Below are 23,518 nucleotides of genomic sequence, written 5' to 3' on the forward strand. Positions count from 1 at the left end.
CATTGCTGAGGATGCTTCACCCTGCTGCTGACTGTGGGCATGATGATGTGCCTGAAGGCCGGTGAAACACCTTGTCCCTGCTGTAACAGACCCTCTGCCTCTTGGCTGGATGGATTAGCCGGAGCACGGCATTGCACTAATGGCACTTCTGCACTGGAACTGCCTGGCTGGCGTAGAGCAAAGGCAGAGCAAGCTCATGGCTTATCTCTCCTTGTCCACGTGTGGTCTAGAAGTTGTCCTTAGTTACTATTCTGTAGGGAGCAGTATTGGGGTCAATCGTGTGGACACCAGCTAGGGCAGGGGGACACTGCTGCTGTCACAGAGCCCAGCTCCGTGACCATGCAATAATGCTGGGAAAGGGTTTTGGATGAAAGGGTTGCATGGACTCATCCAGCCCTTACCTAGAGAAGGAAGCAACGCCTGGCCCCAGGGTTTATGTTCGCTCCAAAGGTGGGTGGGAAATTCCTTTCTCCATTCCTTGCTTCCCCTCCCCGTGCCTTTTGCCAGCCCTCTCCATCCCGGAGCTGTCGTGGCACCAGGCCCAGGTGCTCTGGTAGCTGTAGGCAAGAGAGCTGGGGTGGTTCTTGCAGGTGACCCAGCCTAGAAATGTGCTTGAAGGTCTGCAAGAGACAGTAGTAAAAGTGCTTTCACTGCTGAACCCTGCAGAATTTGCAGCCGCCTTCTGAGCCCACCTGAAATGCATACAGACTCCTCTGAAATGAAGGATGTAAATGGGGAGAGGGGAAGCAGAAACTGTTCAGTATACTCTCAATTTACTGCTGGCTGAGCTGGAAAATGGTTGGCAGAAGCCTCAGGGTCTGAGCTGTATTTGTTTTCTAGGCGCTGAATACCCCGCATCACGAGTTTAAGGCCAATAAAAGCCATGACGGCAAAAAAGTCATGGAAAACAGCAACCTTTCTCCTACAGGCTTGAACTGGAGAACTGGTTTTGAGCCCTTCAGTGTTTAATACTTGTCATACTGCCCCAGACACCAGGGTCAGGGTTTATGCCCGATCCAGACTTCTTTTTCCCCTTCCTCTACCAGTTATTGCACCATTTTTCAGCTAAGCAAGGATGTGCTCAGCCTGAAGGAGTGCCCCCGCTCTGCTCTGCTGTGAACCTGGAATCAGGGACCCCCGAGAGTTGTGTGTTTTCACAGGTGTGGGTTTAGCACCAACCTTGCATTTTCTGACTAATAAATATGGTCTTTCTGTTGTTCCTCCCCATGGCACATCCTAAATCCATCCCGGCAGGTAAACCGCATCCGAACGAGAGACTTTGACTGCTGTCTGGCTGTTCCCTTGATTTCGGAGGCTGGAGAAAAGCTGGACCTGGTGATTAGCCGAAACCCCTTGGCACTGGCCGCCAACGCTCCCCCGGAGGGGAACAGAGAGCTGCCGGCGCAGGTGGCCCGCGGCGCCGAGGTCAAGGCGAGCGTCCAGACGCTCTGAGCAGCGGGAGCAGAGCAGATGGTGCCCAGGGCCTCTACTGAGCCGTTGTGGTATTTGGGGTGTTTTTCCTGTTTTTTGCACTGGCATTTGTAAACGCTGTGTGTACCATAACCTGCAAGTGGGGAGGTGGGTCTTCAGTGAGCCTGTAGACCACCAAATGTTGCTGGGAAGGTCAGTGGTGGATGCGCGTCTCGGGCCGTGGGCAGCGCCGGTGATGGGGCGAGCTGCCCACGGGAGGAAGGAGCATCCGCAGCCGTCCCCCGTGGCAGGGCACCCCCCGGCACCCCGGCCGTCGGGGTGCACAGGGTCCTGCCTCCGACATCCTCCTCAGCCTGAAGGCCTTGGCCATCTTATAAACACACATGGTGCTATTCTGTTTCTTGTTTGCTTGGTTAATCGCATACAGCAAGACTGAGACACTTTTCCTTTTCTGTTGTGCCCAGCTCCATCCTTTGAACACTCCTGATAAATCAATTTCCACAGCTCCTTGCGCTCCTGGTGCAGGACTGTGGAGAGCCCTGTTTAAAAGACGTTTCAAAACATGCTTGAGAGTGGCTAGATGCAGTTCTTGTTCAAAAATTGGCATTTGCAGATGCCTCCCGCCAGCCCTGTCCGCAGTCCCCGCCAGGGCTGACTTGCCCTGCGGTGGGATGAGGCACCTCGTCTCGCCATCGATTCCTGTGATCGATGTGGTTACCTGTGCTGGAGTAGTTATTTCAGAGCAGAAGTACCCAAGGCTAAAGGCCTTGAATACCTACCCAAATCCCCAGCCACCTTGTTCGTCTGGGCTTTATGGAGATCTCTTGCTTGCAAACCTGTCCTGTGCCCGCAAGTAAATAGCAGAATAGTGATCTTCCCAGGGCTGTCCCTGATGTTTTGAATTAGTAAAACCTTGTCGTCTCCCGTCAGGCAGTGGCATGAGAAGCCCTTTGTTAGATGGAGGTTGTGTCCCCTGTGTCCCGCATGGGCCGGGTGGTGCGTGTGCCCATGCGGGTTCGGCTGCTCGCCCCCCGTCCGCCCACCTTCGCCTGTCGCTGGCCTCTCCGTGGCTTTGCAAGCATGATGCCCCGTGGTCGGTCCCCTCCCTCGCGACAGCCTCGAGCCCCGTGGGGAAGAGGGGCTGTGATGTTTGCATCGGTTTCCTCATCTGCCTGCCACGTTTCACGTATTAGCACTTTATGATGACGTTTGTGTCCCGGCGGTGGCGTGAGCCTGGCGTCGCGTTCCGCGGGAAGGCTCGGGCTTGGCGGGGACGAGGAGCTCGCTCGGTCAGACACCGCATCCCCGGCGCCCGCCGCCCCCATTCCCCACTCACCCTTTTGGTTCCTCCGTCACTGCCCGTGTGCCGGTGGTGCGCGTGGGGCGTGGGGTGGGTGTACGGCACGTCTTCGTTGCTTTGCTGAGCCAGGACTCGTCCCCCCGCCCCGTCTGTCCCTGAGCCACTTTGCGACTCTGTCCCTCCGTGATAGCGCAATGGATCAGGGTGTTTCTTCCAGACACGTGCCCAGCCCCATCCAGCTATTTGTCGTTGTAGCCATTTTCTCTTTCTCTTCGAGTATGCAATATCCCATACCATTGCTGCCACAACTAGATAATGTGCCATAATTGATACTGTGGAGCATTGACAGTGCAGCCGAAAGTGTTTTTATATGCAATATTCTGAGCAGTGGAAGCTCACTGGGGCTTCTCATAGGTTTTTAATGAAGACTTTTATTAAAGGATTTAAAAAAAAAAAGGAAGAAAAACTTGGTCCTTGTATCCCTTCCTATGCATTTTGAATGATATGAAGATGAAATGCATTACTTAAATGTGTATTTTTATCCATATATTAGAGTGTATTCCTTGTAAAGTATTTTTATATGCTAATTTTCTTATGTATCTATGAAAGCACAATATTTAAAAGTACAGCATTTCAAAGAATATTTTAGTCCTGTTTTGGACCTATTTGTAAATCTCTGTATTTAAATGGGATTGCAATGACTTTGACTTTTTTTTTTAATTAAATAAAAGCAAATGAAATGCGTTTGTTTCCGTTCATGCCTCTTTTTCCTGGAGGACAACAGTGAGGCAAGACCCTGCTTCCAGCCCTTTTTTAACATGCCAGAGGACCCCCAGTTAGGAGACACCTTGAAGGGCAAGGGGGAGGGCACACGGGGGTTTGCTGGGGGGGACACTGCTTGTAGGTCTACCAGGGTAGGGCTGGGGTTGTCCCTTGCCACCGTCCGGCAGCAGGACTTGGGTCGTCGCTTCCCTTCCTGTGGACATGGAGGCAATTTTGCTGTAGCTCTTAGCGATAAGATCTGGAGATGCTTGTGCGTGCGGTTACAGCATGGCTTGCAGCTTCACTTGGCCACACTGGAAATCTTGTTGGGTTAAACCTGGGCTGCTTCATGACAAAACACTGATGCAGCAAAGCACGTGGTGGCCAAGATGTGGCCGTGGCAGATATTTGCAAAGCTATGGTTAATCCCTGGGCATGGGTTAGGAAATCACTGGAGGATGATGTGCTGGCAGGAGGTGTCCTGTCTGGTGCCCAGCACCCTGCGGCAATAAGGGGTGCCTTGGGGAGCCACACTGTGGTAGCCAAATTATCCCACCTCTGAAACCAGCCATCCAAAGAGACGACTGCAGCTAACCCAGGACGTAGTTCCTTGTGTCCCTATGTTGAAGATTTCTTCCCTTTGCTCTTACAAAGGGGTTTGGGGCACCGCTACGCTCCCAGCGTGGGCAGCGCAGGCTGGGACATAGGGAATATCTGCTCACTGGCAAGGAAAGGGTGGGCTGGGTTTTGCAACCCTTCGTGGCCAAGTGGGTAATGCAGGAGTTCTCGGAGGCTGAGCATGGTATGGAAATGCTCCTGGTTAGACCTGGGGAATCATTGCCACATAAACAAGCCTTATCTGCCATCTCTGGCCGCCCTCCTGGGGCGCAGACTTCAGAACAAGGCCCTTCACATGTTTGGCACCGGAGACTTGCCAAAGCCACGCAGAGCCAACCGAGGCGCTGGGGTGATGGCTGGTTTAACGAGTGCCTGTGCAACGTGACCGATGGGGTTTCGGTGCGTATACCAGGTAAAAGGTTAGCACGGTGCTGCTCCCCTGGTATGCGCTGCTGGTCACCTCGTTGGGCAGCGTATTCTCCCACTAATGCCAGCTTGCTGGTGGACCTTGGATGAAGGAGCCAGCTGCAGCCGTGGCAGGTGATGGCCACCCATGGCAAGCAGATGAAACCCTTTGGTGGCAGCTCGTGTGGCACTTAGTGGCTTTTTAAATTATTTGTTTATTCATTTTATTTTATTTTAACCTGAGACACGTTGCTGTTGCTGGCTGTGCCGATATCAAGCTGCTCAGCCTAGGCATTGCGGGCTTTGCCAATGGGAGGAGAAATCCCCGACAAAGTCCTTGAATTGCACTCGGCAAAATAACCAACTAAGCCAAACCCCCCCGAATAAAGACAGCTGTGGGGCTAATCCTGGGCACGGGGTGCTGGAGCCTCAGCAGTGATCAGGGCCTGATGCACGAATGCTTTACTTCTCACAAATAGTAGCCACCTACAAGTTGGTTTTTTCCTTTCCCTACCTCAGATCAGGACTTACTTAAGGAAAGGCCCCTCTGGTTTAACCTTCATCTGTTTGACTGAACAGGCCATCAGTGAGCCCGAAAAGACAAGTCCCATATACCAGGGAGAAAAATGTTGCTTTGTTGGGTTGTTGGGTTTTTTTTGAGGGTTTTTTTTCTTTCTTTTTTCTTCCTATTGGGCTTTTCTGATGTATTTGAACCCCCACGGTAGTGGTGTTATGCAGCCAGGATGGTACAGACAGCAGTGGGCAATGCCCTGGGATGGGCTGAGCTGGGGCAGCTCAGCCCAATGCCAATTCATAAAGCTGCAATTGTCTCCCTGTGCCCCTGTGAAGGGGCCAAGGAAAGCTGATGTCTGCAGGGACAGTCTTGTGAGGACATCAACACTCTATTTCCAAAGAAAGAAAAGAAAAAAGAGAGAAAATGAAGAGAGAGAAAAAAAAAAAGTTGACTTTCTCATGGCCTTGTAAGACTCAACACGTGCCCAACTGCACTTGATGAAGAGCTGGTCTGGTGCAAACAAAGCACCAATGAAGTAAGGCCACAGGCTGGGCAAGACTGAAATGAAGTGAGTTGGGACCAGCACTGACCATTCTTCATGCTCAGCCAAAGTCATTGCTGAGGGACCCAAAAAAATCCCCAAACACCCAACCAAACCGCTTTTGATGACCCAGGGATGCTTTAGCAAGTAGGCTGGGGGGTGCACAAGAAATTGGGAGGGGACACAGCTATACCCCCCACCATATGACGCTGTGCTCAGTGATAAAACTGGGGAGGGTAGAGGTGGGCGAGGGCAGCCATTGCTCAGGGTCTGGCTGGGGATTGGTGGGTTAGTGGTGAGGAATTGTTTTCTTTTGCATCACTTGTTTTTCTTGGTTTTGTTTTTTTCTCTTTGTTGTGCGCTGGTTTTTTTTTTTTTCCTCCCTCCTTTTTTAATTATTAAACTGTCTGTATCCCAACCCATGAATTTTTGCACTTCTACCCTTCCAGTTCTCTTCCTGTCCCACTGGGTGAGGGGGTGAGTGAGCCGCTGTGTGGGGCTGAGCTGCCAACCAGGATGATACCATGACAGACATAAAGTCAGAGAGTGAGCTGGGCCAAGCAGCTTAGTGAGCTGGGCTTATATGTGTATATATATATATATATACACACACACATATTAAAAAAATGGACTATATTATAAGGACAAAAAAAACCCCCAAACCAACAACCCCACAATAAATAATAGGTTTAAAGGAAGCATTGAGCTACTCCAAGACCAAAGAAAGCATCCAAGAGCATAGCTGGTTTATAAAGGAAAGTTTTATTTTCAGTTATAAGGTGATTACAAACTCATCTAAAAAAAGCAAAGATGACTTAAAAATATCCATATACATTTTATTTATCTAAAAAGCAAAACAGAAACTGCAAAATACAAACATTTACCGTATACACAAAGGCTAGGGTATTTTAGGATTAAATTACACTCCAGGATTTTTTTCAAATACAAATATTCTGTTTTGGAACACACAAAAAATGTTTTAAAATGTTTTAAAAATATTTTAAAGGTTTTTTTTTTTTAAAAAAAGTTCAGATGACATTTTTAAGGAGGCCATCGTTGCCGTTGCCTCCTCACTGTATGTGCTACTCATCACATTACTGTAGTCACAGTTGCTAGGAATTTAAATAATAAAAAAACCACCACTGTTTTTTAGCCAAATACATCAAACAAGATGGACCACCTCTTATAACATGAAGTCCCTGGCAACGTTATCAGGTAACAATCACAACATTACACTGGAGAAAAACAACATCCTATTGAACAACGAGCACTTCAGAACAGTACTGGGATGCTGCAATGCTGAGAGACTGTTGCTGGTTTCCAGGACAGGAGCAGATGACAAATTAACTCAACTTGCCCCCTCAGGATTTTTTTTTTTTTTTTCAGCCTCTCAACATGATTTTGCCACTGTTCTTTTTTTTTTCTTTATATATTGAAAAAAAATCAAATCTTTTTAACATCTCAACTGCAGAAGCAGATAGGTTTAGAAACAATATGTCTCATGCTAACATGTACTATGCTACAGGACCAAAGCCTTCCCCCGCATATGCACACACAGAGCTCTTTAACATAATCAAGTTTCACTTTTTTTTTTTTTTAAAAACTATATTTTTCCCCATTATTTCTTTTGATTTCTCAAGTCGGGCCACGTTTTCCCTGTGCTACAACTGGGAAAGTGAGCAGCACTGTCCCACTGTGCACTGCAGAGCCAAACCATGGGGAGGAAGCCTCCAAAAACTTGCCCCTTTTAAAATTGTCTTTAATTTGCTTTACTGCTAAAGCTCAGGGCTGTGTAAAGCTTGTGGCTATTAAATTCTGACACTTTTACTGTTTATTTCGAATTAGGACACAGCAGCAATACAAAAAGGCCATGTTTGCTCTACCATTCAATAGCCCAGCAATACCAGCAAGGTCAGGCTCTTTTCCGGTTGCAAATCCTGTCACTAAAGTCTTCCACCTTGGATGGGGAGGGTAAAATTGCCTCTTTTTTTTTGTTAAATGGTCTCTGAAGCTTTTTCTGCTCTTGTTTTAGGACACAGGTAAATTGAAATCACCAATCCACAGTGACAATTGGAAAAAACACACAAAAATTTTAACTTTTGCTGTTTATTTTTCAATAGAAACAAACAAATCAGATTTGTTTGTTTGTTTGTTTTTAAAGCAGAAGAGCATTGTCCATGTACAGGTTTGTTTGTGGCTAGCAGAAAAGAGCCATGATCCAGTGGAGGGTGCAGGGCTGGAACGGGCAGTTTTCCAGCTGGGGCTGGTGCTGGTTATGCTCAAGTCTTTCTTAAGCAAGCTCTCCCATAAAGTCAAAGTGCCCATCAATACCAATACAAAATTTTTGTGATCGAAGTATGGAGCTCAGGGGGGCCTCTTTTGCACTAGTTCACGGGTTTCTTAGATGTCAAGTGTCACCAAATCAACTGAATACTTTCTTCCTTAAACTTATCTTTGATTACAAGAAATAAAACAAGCTACTAGGGTCTGACAGTTCCTGACCTTTGCTCATGCAAATACACAAATACACAACTACACGTCAATCCTAACTGCAAGGCTTTGGATGCTGATTTTGGAGAAAACAAGTCCAAGGCAGCTGCCTGAATGCACATCACACCCAACCTCCCATACCAGAAGCCATGTGGCGCTTACAAGGAGCCAGGAGAGCTTTCAAGTCCAACCTTAAGGCTTTCTTGGAGGCGCCACGGTCCAGGATTTTGTCATTACTTTCCCTCTTCCGCCACCCCCAATTTAGGAAAGGCCATTTGGACACCCAGGCAGGTTGGCTCTTTGCAGGCAAGTGGTGCCTAAACCTTCTCAGTCCTCATCCTAAACAGCTCTGCAAGACTTACACACATGATTTGCAGCCTAGGAACAGAAGCAATATGTCCCCACTTGTGTGCATGCATATGAGGGTGGAAGATTTCATCTACTAGTCTATTTAAACACAGATTTATTTTTTTTTACTGAAAGTGAGCAACTTCCATTGAATCTCCTGGAAATGATGTCAGGGTCATCTTTCTTCCAAGTGTACTTGAGCTGCTTAGCTAACTTGTCCACTCCATTCAACACACAGCTTATTTAACATTTTATATACATTATGCCTCCATGAGTGATCCTGCAGTGACCACAAGATGTGGAAGCTAATAATCAGTTATTCAAAAACGTTCAAATCCTTCTCCCACGGATGGAGTTTTGCCATTGATGCAACAAGTGGGAGCTTTGAACCCAAGTGTGACAAGAGCGACCTCACCAAAACTGTAAGTAAGTCTCCTTAGCAAATAAAAACAGACTTGGAGGAGACTTGTAAAAGGCCTATTGAATGGAAATGTCCATGTGTCTTCAGATCTACTTGACTTGCCTAATGCTGAGACAGAGAAGAGGAACCAGGAGTATCTGCAGTTGAGAAAGGAAGATGCACACAGGACTGAAAATAGCTGCAGAAGATGCTATCCTGATGGTGACATTAAAGGCTCTGCTGATGGCTGTTGGGTTTTTTTGTGTTACAGCAACCATAAGGCTGCACACCTTTTTTTTGTTTTCCTCTTTTCCTCCTCTCCCCAAGAACAGCAGTGAAAATCAGTTTTGCTGAGCTCTTTCAGCAGACCATTCCTAACTCCCCTCCACTCCAGGAGCTGCGCTGCTGCCGCGGGGTGACCATCAGCGTTGTGCTAGATGGCAAATACAGCTGCTGGGCTTTTGTATTCTCATTTACAACACAAGAACAAATCCATTGTGGACCTACTATCTCACACTTTAAAGAGGACTTTTCTAAGTGTGTGGATCTGTTTGGACCAGATGAAAAGGAAAACTACAGATGAGAAGGAAAATGAGAACAATAACAACAATAAAAACCAGTTCTATTTATGAAATCATACTGTTTAAATACCGAAATACAGACTACTGGTAAAGTCCCTTACAATAGATGCTCATTCAGTGAGATCATAACTAGTGACAGGTGAACTGAAAAAGTTTGGAAAATTGAGAAAAATAAGAAACCAGTTGGAGAATCTTGTGGGGTAAATGTTCCCCTTCACATTTCTACTATCTCTTGATTTCAGTTCAGCTGGAAATAAATAACTGCTGAAACTCTGCCGTTTTCAAGCCCAGAAGAACCCATGAATACAAAGGTACATGAAAAATGAAAAGGTGTGGGGTTTGCCTTGTTTTATTCTGGTTTTAAACTCAGGGATTTGCTTCTAAAGATCTCATGCCAAAACTGCACTAACTTCTCCCTGGATCCAAACCAGTTCATCTATGACTAGTCATGATATTTTAATATAGAGTTCCTCATTTACATAAAACAGGTAAAATAGATCACAAGTGTTTAAACAAGTAAATTAGAGGAAAAAAAATCAGTTGCATTTGCAGTCAGAAATAGGTAGAAAACACAGACTTTTTTAAAAATTATTTTTTAATGAATTTGGCAAAGGATCATATTGAAATGCAAATTTATCACCAAGAAAAGTTCAGAAATCTGATAAAAGTGTTAGGAAAATCCCCCAAACTGTAAAAATGTGAGTACGCTCATTGGAACTCAAACCCCAGATAAAACAAGAAGAATTAATTTTTTTTTTTTTTTTGAAGGGGAGGGAAGAGGGGAGAGGGGAACTGTTTTCCAGAAACAATAATTTCTTATCTCTTCATGAGTCCCAGCCCTCCCTTGCAGTCATGCTAAAGAGCACAGCAGGGCCAGAGAAGTTGACATAGAGAACGCTTCGATGAGGTTGTTGCATATGTGCGAGACATTTTCACTTGGTACATGGAAGCGACTGATTTGAATGGCACAGTTTATATTGAAATGGGGCTGGGTTCTAGTTCTCTAGTAGTTGTACTTTGAAAGGTGTAGTATTAGCCCTCTGGTTCTTCATGCAAAGACACTCTCCACAATGCGGGAGATGGCTAAATACCCAGCTGACTCGCCGGAGACATCTTTGATGTAGCCAAACCATTTTTTTCCCTAACTAAAGCTTGTCTCAGCTCTATAGCACGAAAGTGATGTGCAAACTATATCATCTCAAACACAGTTGTATGACAATGTGTATATATATATATACATATATAAAAAAAATAAATCAAGCATCAGTGTTTCATCTGCACTCACGGAAACCATTAATTTAGACTTCTTAACCTGCTACTCCTTCTTTCACCCAGGCAAGCATGCCTGTTTACTGCAGACACTAATTGTAACTCAAAAATGAAGGTCCAAGCTAAAGCCCACTAAGAGAGTTATCTTTGATTGCCTTTCCTTGCCTTTGATGGTTAAAGGCTATTAGAGGCTATATTCTTTATTTTGGCCACATATGATGACATCCACTGGCTCACAGAATTCCTCCAGTGAGCTTCAGATGGCTATTGCCACTGGCCCAGCAGGTGTCATTAGATGTTTGCCATCTCCAGCTATGGAAAAGTTTCATTTATAACTCTCATAATACAGCAACCAGAAAAAGTAAACAAAAGCAATTCTGCCATGGCTGGTTTTGTTGCTGCAACTCAGCTATCTGATGTAAAAATGTGTACAAATTCAAACTAGAAAGATTTTGAAAGTTACAGATGCAGCCACTTTTTCCTTTTTTTTTTTTTTTTAATTAAAATTATTTTGGTCCATCTCTTATTTTTAAATCACCCCTTTTCTGTTACAGAAAAACCAATAAGCTAATCAACAAGTGTTTGTGCTGCTGTGGCCAGTTAGCCCATGGGACAAGAAAAAAAGAAAATAAAACTACTGTGTAGGAATGTTAAGAACTGGATATGTTCCTGTTTAAAAGACAAACTGCCCTGACAGCCTCAGCTGACAGCAGAATAAGCAGATACAAATGCTGCTTTTATCAAGCATTTCCTCTAAATACCTTTGGATAGCCTAACTGTGGTATCGTAAGAAGAAAAAAAAACCCTCTCCCTCTAATACAATGCCCACAAGAAAAGGCTGAGTTTTGCCAGAGAACCTGTTCCCAGCACAACCTGCTCAAGTTAAAAAAAAAAAAAAAAAAAAAAAAAAAGTTTTTGCCTATGTTTTGGGCAGTCTTCAGGGAGCAATCCCCCATGGAAACATCCACCTGGCCCACACAAAGCAGAACCCCCATTCCTACACTCCTTGTAGTGGTTTCTCTTTACCCCCCAGTCTAACCTGGAAGTTTCTTCTGACCAAATATAAAATATTTCAGTGTTATATGTTCCCTTTGCTTTAACTTAAAATTCTGAAAGCCCTGTTCCTTCAGCAGATAAGATTCATAAGCGTCATAAATATGTCTGCCACCCTCCACCCCCCCCCCCCCCAAAAAAAAAAAATTATGGTTTAACCCAATGATGGGCAAGGAGACTGGGGGCCCTAGGTCCACTGCTGCTATTTAGTAACATGGGACAAGGGACTGACTTAGTCCTTTTGTCTGTTCCCCCAACAGATGACCTCCCCCCAAATAAATAAATAAAGCAAATCCTGGTTACCAAACTTGGCAAAGCGTTTTTGAGATACATGGATGAAAAGCACCTGTTTGCTGAGTGATATTATTATCTTCATTACTATTATTATTAACAATGTGTCTGTTATAAATACCGGTTACACCAGGTGTAGGTGAGTGGTTTTTGTTCCTCCTGTTGGGGATGACCTGGTTTGTGTTCACCTTTGGACAGGTCAGAGTCCAGAAGAGATTCTTTTATTTTTCTGCCCGAAACCAAAGTCCAATAATTAACACGCGAACAAATGAATAAGTGACCATCTGAAGCACCCAGAGGGCAGGTGCTGCTTTTCCCCTCTCAGCTCCTCAGCACTTGCCCCTGCTGCCCCGGGGACAGGCTGTCCCTCCCAGTTTGCAGAATTCGATTTTACACCAGTGCCAGTGCCACCACACTAAAATATGCTTTGCTGGAAAACTCAGGAGCAGGTACTCGACCTCCCCGCTCACACACAAACAGCAGGCATTTCACTTAAGTAAAAAAAAACCCAAAACCTACAAAAAAAAAAAAAAAGAAAAAAAAAAAAAGAGCGAACCATGCCAAATCCTGCAAACACCTTCCTAAAGTCCTCCTCCCGTCTGTGTGACAGGGTCCCAACACCGTGCTGGGGAGGGACAGCCACGCTTTTCACACCCAACTTCTCTGCCTCTCTTGCAAACTCTCTGCTCCAGCTGCCTGGCTATATCTTTACTCAGGGACTGTGCTAAACATAACTGTACCCTTTCCCTACTGTGACCCTGAAGCCTGTCGTTTACCACAATTGAACCAGAGGGTGGAAATACTACACCTTTGAAAATTCTCTTGAAACAGCATCTTTTTTTGAATCGTATCTCTCAACAGAGCTCCTTTTGTGTGTTCTGTAGGTTACCCTGCTCCCAACCATACCAGCACCTAAAATTGCTTTCTGAGACTTGAATGTATTGCTGGCAAGACAATCAATTCAAGTGGTAAGGTGTATAATATTTAGAGATAAAGATATATATATTTAAAAAAACCCAATAATAGTAAATTCCTGTAATATGTCTAGTCTGATATGAAAGCTCTCCCTCTACAGAGAGACATCTGCTGTGATTACCTTACAAAATATTAAAAAAAAAACACACACAAAAAATAACTTTCTCTGTGAGAAATAAAAATAAATCCTAGTGCAAATATAAAGCTCTGTAAACCTGGTCCTATGAGAATCTATGGTTAGTAAACGGCAGTTAAAGCAGGTTTATCCTCTCACAGAGAGAGCTCACATCATGGTTTCCACAATGATATGAGTTGGCTTGATCAATCCGCCATTCGAAGTTCCATTGGGGCAGAAGGGGGTGCCACTCTCCGTTTCTTTGGACCACCGATTCACTTCCTTGGGGGCAGCCACCGCTTTTATCCTCTGAAAGAAAGAAGAAAAGCAACGGTTAGAAGACCAAGCAGCCCCCGCGTCTCCACGTGCAGGATGGAGGATGTGACAAGCCAAGGATGGGGCTGGTGGCCACCGGAGATGTGTGTATGCCGCGTGGCTCTGCAAGGACACGGGGACCCGGGCTGCGGAGCACCACGTTCAACTTTTGCTCAGCTGCAGAGCCTGACTTGATGGAGGTAAGTCAAATGCGAGAGGGCATTCACAGCATTATCCAGCATCCTGTACGTTGGGCTTTCAGTGCTGCAGCTGCTGCTCAAATCATGTGTGTTCTCCTTCCTCATTTAGAAACAACTCTGCCTTTTAGCCCAGCCGTTCATTGCCAAGTGGCAACTACTCTCTTACATCTCAGTACACAAAGGAAGAACTAAATGGCATCTGACCAGTGTTTACTCTCTTTCCTTTCCTAACATGGTCTTTGTGGAGTGTTTTGGCTACTTTTAGACTTGTCTCTCAATAGATGGTGACAATGTAGGCCGGGAAATAAACACTCATGAAAATGCTCTGGCCACAGCTGAAAAAGACCATTAACACTTGGAGAAAAACAAATGCAAGCGTTTGTTCTCTGGGAAATGTTCTTTTTTTATTCTATTCTCTTCTTAACCCGAAGTGTCCCACTTTCTCCTCCAAGAATACCCTGGGCTGCATTTAAGATCGTCTCATTAGGCAAAAACAAAACTAATCTGAAACTTTAGAAGAGAATTGCTAAGTTTCATGCTTGCACAGTCTCTAAAAACTTTCCACTGGAAGAAAAACAGACCAGGGGACCCTGTGCTGAACTGCAAAGGGCAAGAGATTGCCCGCAAATCTAAACCTGAGAGAATCTGCATTGCGAAGTCTGAATCCAACCCAAAGTTTTCCAAAGATCAGGGCAATTTGGATCCAGTGTTTCAATTTGAATCATTAGGGGACAAAAAATTAATTAAAAAGCTAAAAAGTGAAGCCCACTGGAAGGAGGGTTTGACTTTTATTCAGTCTCCCAGAGCAAAGGCCATGCCTGAGAGCCACACAATCCACAGGTGGATCCAAATTTCCCTGAAATTCAATGAGCTCTTAGACAGCCAGGTTTGACCCAGGTCTCTCTCTCTCTTTCTCTCTCTCATTTTCTCAGTGATTTGTAGGATGGTGCTTCCTTGGCCCCATGGGCTGAAAAACAGAGATCTGGCACTTGGAAGCACCCCAGTCCTTGAGCGCTTGTCTGCACGTGGAGGCAACGATTTGCCAAGCTGGAAACTGAAGAAGTGGGACGCAAGCAAAATCAGCTGGTGTTTGTCTGAGGACAGAAAGCTTTTTGTGTTTGTTCTGTTTCTACTGTTTGCCCAAAGGACAGGTGATCTTTAATAGCCTTATTTGCATTCACTGCAGGAAAGGCACCCAACTTTGCCCTACCTGGACAAGGTGGCAATTTTCCAAGCATTGTGCTTATTTTGTATAAAACACAGCAAGCTAAAGCTCCCTTTCTCCTCTAGACAGACAACTGATTGCTCTTACCTCAATAAGCGACCCATCTGACTGTATGATGCGGATGACCATCACCATAGGGATGCAGATCATGGAGGAAAGGGCAAGAACCCAGCCCAGGCCAATTGCCCAGTCTGGGTATGTGTAGACCTTGTTGTAGGTCAGTGGTTTGTACTTGGCCAAAGAAAAGATAAAGCACCCCTGTGGATGAGAAAGAAAAACAAAGTGAGGCTCAAAAAATGCTGAAAGCAGTAGGGCTCTGGTGCTACCACTGGCCCTTGGGAGGAGAGGCAGTGAAAGGCAGAGCTGATGGATAACATATGTATTTTAAACCAATGGGGGCATTATTCTTCTATTTAGATCACTGAAAGAGCATCTGCATCTGCTTATAGGTAAACTGTTGCTTGACAATAGGGTGTTAAGCAATGGTGCTGAACAGCTGCAGTACGCTGCCTGTTCTTTTTCAGGGCTCAAATATTTGCTGTACGTTGCAAGGAGCTTACTGGGATGTTCTTCGCAGCAAATGAAATACTTCAAGACGAGTGCCTGCCTCAGATTGCTCACAGCTTTTTGTTAAAATGGCCTAGTAGTCCTATCACTTAAAGTAGGGACTGCTCTTTGGAGAGGGAGTTTTCTGTGTCACAAATGTAATATTTTGCAAATCCTAAGAAAAATCTGCTCAAATGTAGCCAACTACAATTTGCGCAGGCACAGCAGAGAGCTGTCATGTTAACAGCTGACATCTGAGAAGATGATGTCTTTGAGGGGTATGTTCAAACCTCCAGCAGCTCTTTGCAAATTGGTCTCTGAATGCAACAGCCTTTACTTGAAGAGAAGCAGTAAGAGGCAGCTCAGAGCTGCCATGCAGAAGACTTGAAACAGCACGGGCCAGTACTCACCACACAAAGAACTGGTGTGATCACAATCCAGCTCCATTTCATCCAGGGACCAGGTCTGTATCCAATCATATCCTCAATGGCATCATAAATATTATCAGCGCCTGTAACGGACAGCGAGCGCTTTCATCAGAATCAAGCATATCAAAGCCATGTAAGGACTGTAGGATTACAGCTGGTTTCCTAGCTCCCCCCAAAGGGGTATTTAAAGGGAAGATGAGGGTGTCAGATGTATTGTTCAAATGCTTCCCATGGCTGTGAAGTTCAAGATGATTTTCTCCTTGAGAAGCTCAAAGGTTGGGGGACTCCCTCATCCTGCACCCCCCTCATTACTCCGATGCAGGAGTGCAACGCTAATCCCTCCGGCCCCCGTCACGCACCCACTCCTCTCCCCAGACTCGCGCTGAACTTGCCAGAGGGATCGCCATGGGAAAGACCCGGCAACAAACGGTACACCGTGCTTCTACAGAAATTTGACTGTGCAAAATGAAGGCTTTGTTCGTTTTGCTTTCCTAAGGAGATGGTGTACACGAAGAATCGGGGAAAAGACCAGTCCTAAGCGGCAAACATCTGATCATTCCTCAGCTACCGTCTCAGGCAGCTAGAGAGGCTACTGTCAGACCTTGGTACTCAGCATTGCCTAAAAATAACAGGACAGAATACACTTTTCTGTCAGCTTTCTTTTTGTATTTTCTATTTGGTCGGCTTGCCCCTTGCAGATATTGCAGCTCTGAAAGGAAATTCTCTGAGAGACAAACAGAAATTTTCACGGCTGGCCAAACTTTCAACTCTCATCTCTAAACTTAACACATGTAAATGCTTAATTGTGCCTTTATTAATTAGCAATGGAAAAATACTCATTTTTGTGTGGAAAAACACTGGAGGCTGGCTTCCTCCCAGATGCAAATTTGTCTCCAAGAGGTCAGTGCAAATTTAGATTAATGGCATGCATCTGTTGCTGGGAAGAAGATTCTGGGGTGGCTGATGATTAAATGTTTGGCTAGCAAAATTGTCACTGACTCATCAAAAGGTATCAGATGAAAGGATTCTCACTTACCATAAACCCAGGCTACAGCAATACATTCAAAGAATGCAACCCACAAAAGGCATACACCACTAGCTGCATAGTAGTCAAAGAGTTGAAAAACATACATGCCACCCTGTAAAAGAGAGACACAAGGGATTAGGATCTGTCAGGGAAAAAAACCTGAATATTTCAGGCCCAGCTCCCAGTAATACCTACCAGCATATCTGAACAACTGCTGTCTAACAAGAAGAAATATCAAGCAAGTAGGTAAGATAAATATTTGGCACTACCTTCCCCAGGGAATTTGCATGTTTACTACAGGAAGTGTTCCAAACAAGACGGCGATTAAACAAAATTAAGCCACTTTTAGTATAATCTACTGAGACACTTAAATCTTTCCTTCTTAAAAGTATTTTAGGGTGGGCATTTGAAGAGACAAATGACGTAAAGAAATAGTTGGTCGCCTCCTAACATTAACTCCTCCAAAATACTAAAAATGGAACTCAGTTCATCAGGAGGGTCTTCATTTATGAACTGAGTGGAAGGACTTTTTTCATGAGAATAGTTCATTTTTTTCTAACCCTATTTATACTATGCTGTTACGACTCTGCTCTCACTACACTGAACGGTATATACCTCCACTTTTTCTTGAAAAACTGTGTTAGGAACCTCTGTTACAAGTGCTATTTTAATTCCCACAATTGTGCTCTTCCAGTTGTTTTTAAAATCTGGCTTGGATTTTATTTTGGAGATAAATATCACAGCAGTGCAGCCACTGGAACATATTCCCATCTTGTTTATACTAGAATAAATCCAGTGGTATTTAATTGATTCAAATCTGTGTAACTAAGATAAAAATCTCTTTCTCTGCATGCACTGGATGGATTCTTAGTCTGCTCTACTGAAGGTTCCCAATGCGTTTCATCATTTAGAGCCAGATGTTAATATTCATACTCATGTTGATTAGTACCCGAGATGAGATTGAATTTAATGAGATTTCATGTCTCTGTTCCTCTGACTGAAAAGGAGGAAATATATAGCTCCCTTTCAAAATGCTTTCAGATCTAGGGATGAAAGATGCTCTGTAGATCTAAAGAAGAGCACTGCTCCTCTGAATGGCTAATTCTATGCAGTCGTCTCATTTATAGCTAAAATTGGTCTGAAAACTGGCTAAAAAAGAAAGCGATTTCCAGCACCGCTGCTGCTTACCTCAGTCACCATAGTTAGTCCCAGAAGATAGCTAAGGAAACATACTATAGCGATGAAGATTTCCCGTCGGTAACCCTTCCTTAGGAAGGATGGGTGCAGATCAACTAATGACGTGATCTGTCCTTCAACTTCAACAAACTAAAGGGGAAGAACAACAACAAAGAAATGTGACTTGAAAATTACCCACCATGCATTTTATCCAGGCTCATACACACAATGCTCCACAGCAACACCCTAACTGTACTCTGTGGCAAAATGCTGCTCTGAATAAATAAATCAGAAACCATTCCTTTGTAACCCAGAGGCTGAAGCGTGGGGTTAGTTTTCAGGTTGGAACAAGCTTTCAGAATTGCCATTCATTTCCTAGCAGTCTTACCAATTACCAAAGGGGCTCTGTAAATGCAAGCTGCATGGATAAAGGAAGTTAATTTGATGACAGGAAGGCACTTATGTGGCTTTTATGCTGTAGCTGTTCCAGATGAATACAAGATGTATTCTAGAAAAGAGGCAGACAGAAAACACTCAAAAGAGCCTAAGCTAGGAGAGCTAGGAGAGTACTCCCAGCCTTTTTTTGATGTGCCAGAAAACCTCACAGGTTCTAGTTAGGTTAATTCCACAACTGGATATAATTCTACTCTTGGGTTTGCTAGTGAAAACCCAGCCAAGGGAAAGCAGACTTTGGTATGAAATAGCAGCACTTCTTGACTGAACTTGTCCTTTCTGAACCTGTGAGCAGAATACCTCTGACTGAGGCTCTGGGGTACTTCTGCAGCAATAATGGAGCTGTTGATACACTCCCCGTACAAAGATTTGGTAAACTATTTGCACATGTAAGCCAAAAATGAAGCTCTGAATAGGTGAGCTAAAAATCTTACTTTATCTAGCTTCACGATAACTGTATTTGTACTTACTTGCCATTGGAAAACTACACGTAAGATGTGTAACTTGAATTAACCAAATATAACCCAAACTGGATTTGAATGAAAGTTTAAAGTTAATTGAAAACCAGATGCATTTCAACCATGGAGAAAAGTGACTACTAAACTCCCTGCAAACAAAGAAGGGATCATTCCCCAAAGAAAGGATCATTCAGCTGATTTGTACTTTCTGCCTGGCAAGGTACAAAAGCACCAAGTTCACTGAAGACATGAGGATACCATGGAGAACCAAGGCTGCCTCTGTAGAAATGATCTGCCCCCTAAGTGGATATGTCTTCTTATAACTAATGAGTTATCGCAGGGCATGTATGAAATAGCATTTTTTCAAGAAAAGCTACCTTTTCCTACCCAGTATCTACATTGTTCTTACAGTGCCCAGAAGTGCCCTGTAACAACTCTACCCTCTTTGATCATGAGCTGAAGCTCCATTTTGGCAATACAGACCATCCTGCAAACACTCCACCAGATTTTGTTGCCTCCTGTCTTGTTGCTTTGACTTCTGTAAAACTGGTTTTCTTTTTAAATGCAACCCTTTCCTTTGGGCTGATTTGATCTTAAACTGCTCCGGCATTCCAGAAACCTGCTTGACCGCACTCCAAAAAAAACGAGGGGTGGAGGAGAGAAATTAAGCGCTCCAATTAGTTTTAATCATTCTACGCAGTGAGGAGCTTTTTAAAATTACTAGACAGCTTCCAATTTGCATAAGCACAGGGTTGTTGAACCACAGCATTGGGCACTTTTACATTTACTTTGGAATGATTGAAAGTTGCTCACTAGAGTTCAAAGATTAAGCTGTAAAGAGCAATTTAGGGCAAATGGAATAGCAAAAATGTAAGAGATTTAAGTACACAACAACTGGGTAAAAATCCATTTACAGATCTCTCCTCATATGACAGAGCATTTAGGCTAAATGAACATTTCATCCTTACTAATTGGTTTTTATAATCATGGAATCATAGAACCACAGAATGGCAGAAAGCTGCCTGTTGCCCTGAAAACTTGGGCAATTTTGAATGTGTAGTTACTGCATAATCCCTGGTCACCCATGTTTCCTTGTAAGTGGACTATCTAGAAATGATTTACAGGTTCTTTGGCAGTATTTAGTCCAACATTCCTATAAGCCACCACTGGGAAAAATAACCTAACTTCTTGGACTGAACTTTTTGATTTTTTCATGCTCACTAATTAATAGCAATATGTGCTACGTGATTAGTACAGCTGGAACCTGAGACGCTTTCTGGACGTCTGGAGGGTACTGCATGCGTGCTGGTGACGTGAAAGTCGGCAGGATCCCACATTGCTCAGTACCTCCAAGCCCAAGGCCACTGAAAAAGGCTGTGGCTTTGTCTGACTGCTCATGAAGCCACCCTGGATATACTTTACAAAACGTTTTGTGCTTTTTGTGCTTCACGAAGGCTTCACTTTTCTTTTTTGGCACTTGGCAACTATCAAAGCCTGTATTCCTAGTAGTTATTAATTCTTATAAAGTGTCTTAATATTGGTGTATACACACTGCAGGTGATCACAACGGCACAAAGTACTCTGTGGAACAGACTGCTGTAGTCTTTTATGTTTTAAAATTATTAAGCTCTTCTCCAACGTAGGAAAATAGTGCACCGCAACCAAAATGGTGGTATTTTGCAGCCAGAGTGGGACTGATATTTAGGTTAGGGAGCACTGCCCTAGTCTTGTGGACTCCATTAACTCCTGGTGACAAAGACTTACTGAGCAACATCATACTATGAATTGACAGTCACAGATTCATCAAATGCAGCCCCTGCACTAAAAAGCAACCCAGATGTACTCCTCTTAAGCAGCATTAGAGGCATCCTCTTCTTAACTCATGCCTGTAAAACCAGCTTTTCTCAGTCAGCAGCACCAATACAATAAGCCACATACCTCTTACCCATCGTACTAACCTGGCTATCCAGTCCAAGCAACAGAAGCATAATAAAAAAAAGGATTGCCCAAAAGGTGGGCAGCGGCATCATGGACACAGCTTTTGGGTAGGCAATGAAGGCCAGGCCTGGACCTAGAGAAAGAGAAAACAGGAAAGGGGGAAGGGAAGGGAAGAGAAATAGTAAGTACCGGCTCTTTGGTAAAGGTAGCCACACTCAAATGCAGGAATGCCTGGTTCCGTTCAGATAAATCCAAACGCGGCTGGAAATACCAGGAGTGAAACAGTTTGGCTCTTTTATCTGAAATCGAAGCACGCATGACTACAGCAGAAACCACAGGCAAACCCCCAAGGCCATTGCTAACAGATCACCAGTTTTAACATCTGTCTCAAACATGCCAATAATGGAGGTGGTCCTACACCTGCCCTGCTCGGACACAGGACAGTATTGGGGCCGGGGGGAGAAGGGGTGACCCAGGAGAATGGCAGAATCCCACTGCTAGCCCACATGGTCACGATGAAGATGATGATGATGAAACTCTTTTGCATGCAGGGAAGGGACTCTGCTGCAAACATTCCCCAGGATCTTTGCTAATGCAACCACTGCCTCCCTCTGTACGCAACCTCCAAACCCAGCACGGCTTTTCTAGAGCGGGGTTTGCACTCTAGGAGTCTGCTCCTTCAATTCTGCAAACCCCCACTCCTGCACTGAACTGATTTGGCTACTCCTAGTTATATCAGCTGTGGTCCCTGAAGAAAATGCCTCCTGCTGTTAGGAATTGCTGGTGTGTAAAATCACTCTGTGTAAAATCACTTCCCCATCATCTGCCCCTATTCGGCCAGCCTAGGCAGACCTGCCACGGTGACTCTAGTATGACCAACATCGGCCCCAGCTGCAGGATGGATTGCAATAATCTGGGAGCACCAGTGGGGCTGGGACTAAACGCCCGGCTGCTCTGCTCTGGAAACCAAAGCCTTGTGTGTGAGTGCTCATCACTAGACTGGGTCTCATCTGCGCCGTGGACCAGACGGCATCTCACTCATACCCACACACCGTGCATACGTGCAGTGCTCTCCCATGCTGATCTCCAAAGGCACTCTCACCTGGAGCCAGGTGCTATCAGCTATTGCTTATGAGAGCTTTTGTCTAGAGAGAAAGAGCCCTCTCCAAGTGGGAGACAGGAACATTGGGAAGCCGGCATTTACGGCAGGCTCTCAGGGTGGCCGCAGAAATTTGGTGAAGCTGACAAAAAATTCTGAGGGCAGATTTACATTCAGGTTAAAACCAGGAATGCCTGGCTTGTCTGCTTGTTTGCTTTAAGAAGCCTTGAAAACCAGCATTTTCCAGGATTGTGAAGTGGATTCAAGTAATTTTAAACAGGAAAAGGAATTTTTTAAAACTGCTGCAGTGCGGGGACGGAAATCTTATCTCTGATCTGTACAGAAAAATCTCTAACGCTGCTCTTCCTACCTCCCACTTTTCCTTTCCAACAAGAAAGATGGAAAAAGAAGCAAGAGAAAGAGGTAAAAAAAAGATGACGTTTTTTCAAACTAAAGAAAACTTTAAGTCACTGAAAATATTTGAACAGAAATAAATACAAATTAGCCAACAATCGAGCAACTAATTTTATTTAAAATGAAACACAACTAAGATTTTATACGACAGAAGATACCAAAAAATTGGTGCATGTCTCAAATTTTGGAGGGCTTTGCTTTTTTTCCCCCTAATTCAGTGCATACAGTAGATCATCCCTGAGGGAGAACTGCTACCAGATGGCATTTGCAGCTGATATGTGCAATTGATGAGACAGATGTAAAACTGCTCTCCTCAAAACTTGCTGCAATTCTGTATGCTTTGGCCAGTGAAACTGTCCTTGCACTGTGGTACCATCTAATACCAAGTGCTCTAAGCCCTGTGCTAGCTTTGATTTTCCTTTGAAACTAAGTGTTGAAATATGAAAAGTCCATATGAAAGAAAATGTTCCTGGCATCCCCTTGACTGAACATAAATAATCTAAAAATTGTATTTAATTTGAAACTCTGTTGCTCTGAAGGGTGTTTTGCAAAAGTGAAGCACTTGTGGATGCTATTAAGAGCTATTTAGGATGGCCACAATCTCAGCCCACTCACTGGCTGTTTGCTGGCAAAGTGCAGTGGCAGATGCCGGGCAGGCAGTAGGGAGACCAAGGCACTATAGTCAGGCCTGCTTAATCTGAATTTGTTTGCAAATGGGATTTTTAAAAAAAGGCAAAACGCGCTGTTTTAGCACTGCTACAAATTGCACAGGTGGTAAAGTGTTTCTTCCAGCCAAACAGAAACGCAGCACAGATTAGACAGGACTCACTATGGCTTTGTTAAGCCTCCACTGCTTTCCTCTCTCCCTTTAAAAGTATTTCTGAAAAAAAATCAAGCGCTGTTAATTAAAAATCTGCTTTCACTGGGAAGTCAGAGGGGTGTAATTTAACTGTCGTGTAAACCTATTAAAGCCAGTGAAGGCCAGCAGCAGCGACCAGTGCTTTAAGCAGAAGCCACCCCCCCGCTGACAGGTGTGTCCCGGGCACATTGCACCAAGGCTGAATTTGGCACAGGTAAAAAAATGTGGCCATGAGGTTCTGCTGTCAGCAGGAGGGCAAACAAGGAAACAAATGGTGTCACGCATAG

The 23,518-nt window shown here is 44.4% G+C and overlaps 2 protein-coding genes across 9 annotated transcripts in view; one reads left to right on the plus strand and one right to left on the minus strand.

Annotated features, from left to right (window-relative positions):
* The window catches only part of GRIP2 (glutamate receptor interacting protein 2), a 291,938-nt gene extending 288,463 nt beyond the window's left edge, over positions 1 to 3,475 (plus strand). For all 4 annotated transcript variants that reach the window (XM_069812126.1, XM_069812125.1, XM_069812127.1 and 1 more), the window contains one exon: positions 1,255 to 3,475. In XM_069812126.1, coding sequence (XP_069668227.1) covers positions 1,255 to 1,452 — 198 coding nt within the window. In that variant the 3' untranslated portion in view covers positions 1,453 to 3,475. The remainder of the gene's footprint in view (positions 1 to 1,254) is intronic.
* Positions 3,476 to 6,314: 2,839 nt separating this feature from the next.
* SLC6A6 (solute carrier family 6 member 6) overlaps positions 6,315 to 23,518 on the minus strand; it is a 59,101-nt gene continuing 41,897 nt past the window's right edge. For all 5 annotated transcript variants that reach the window (XM_069812134.1, XM_069812132.1, XM_069812133.1 and 2 more), the window contains 6 exons: positions 20,880 to 20,992; positions 18,023 to 18,160; positions 16,844 to 16,946; positions 15,790 to 15,890; positions 14,921 to 15,091; positions 6,315 to 13,402 (listed from right to left, as the gene is read on the minus strand). In XM_069812134.1, coding sequence (XP_069668235.1) covers positions 13,262 to 13,402; positions 14,921 to 15,091; positions 15,790 to 15,890; positions 16,844 to 16,946; positions 18,023 to 18,160; positions 20,880 to 20,992 — 767 coding nt within the window. In that variant the 3' untranslated portion in view covers positions 6,315 to 13,261. The remainder of the gene's footprint in view (positions 13,403 to 14,920; positions 15,092 to 15,789; positions 15,891 to 16,843; positions 16,947 to 18,022; positions 18,161 to 20,879; positions 20,993 to 23,518) is intronic.

The sequence above is a fragment of the Haliaeetus albicilla genome, chromosome 24 (genome assembly GCF_947461875.1).
Source record: "Haliaeetus albicilla chromosome 24, bHalAlb1.1, whole genome shotgun sequence".
NCBI lineage: Eukaryota > Metazoa > Chordata > Aves > Accipitriformes > Accipitridae > Haliaeetus > Haliaeetus albicilla.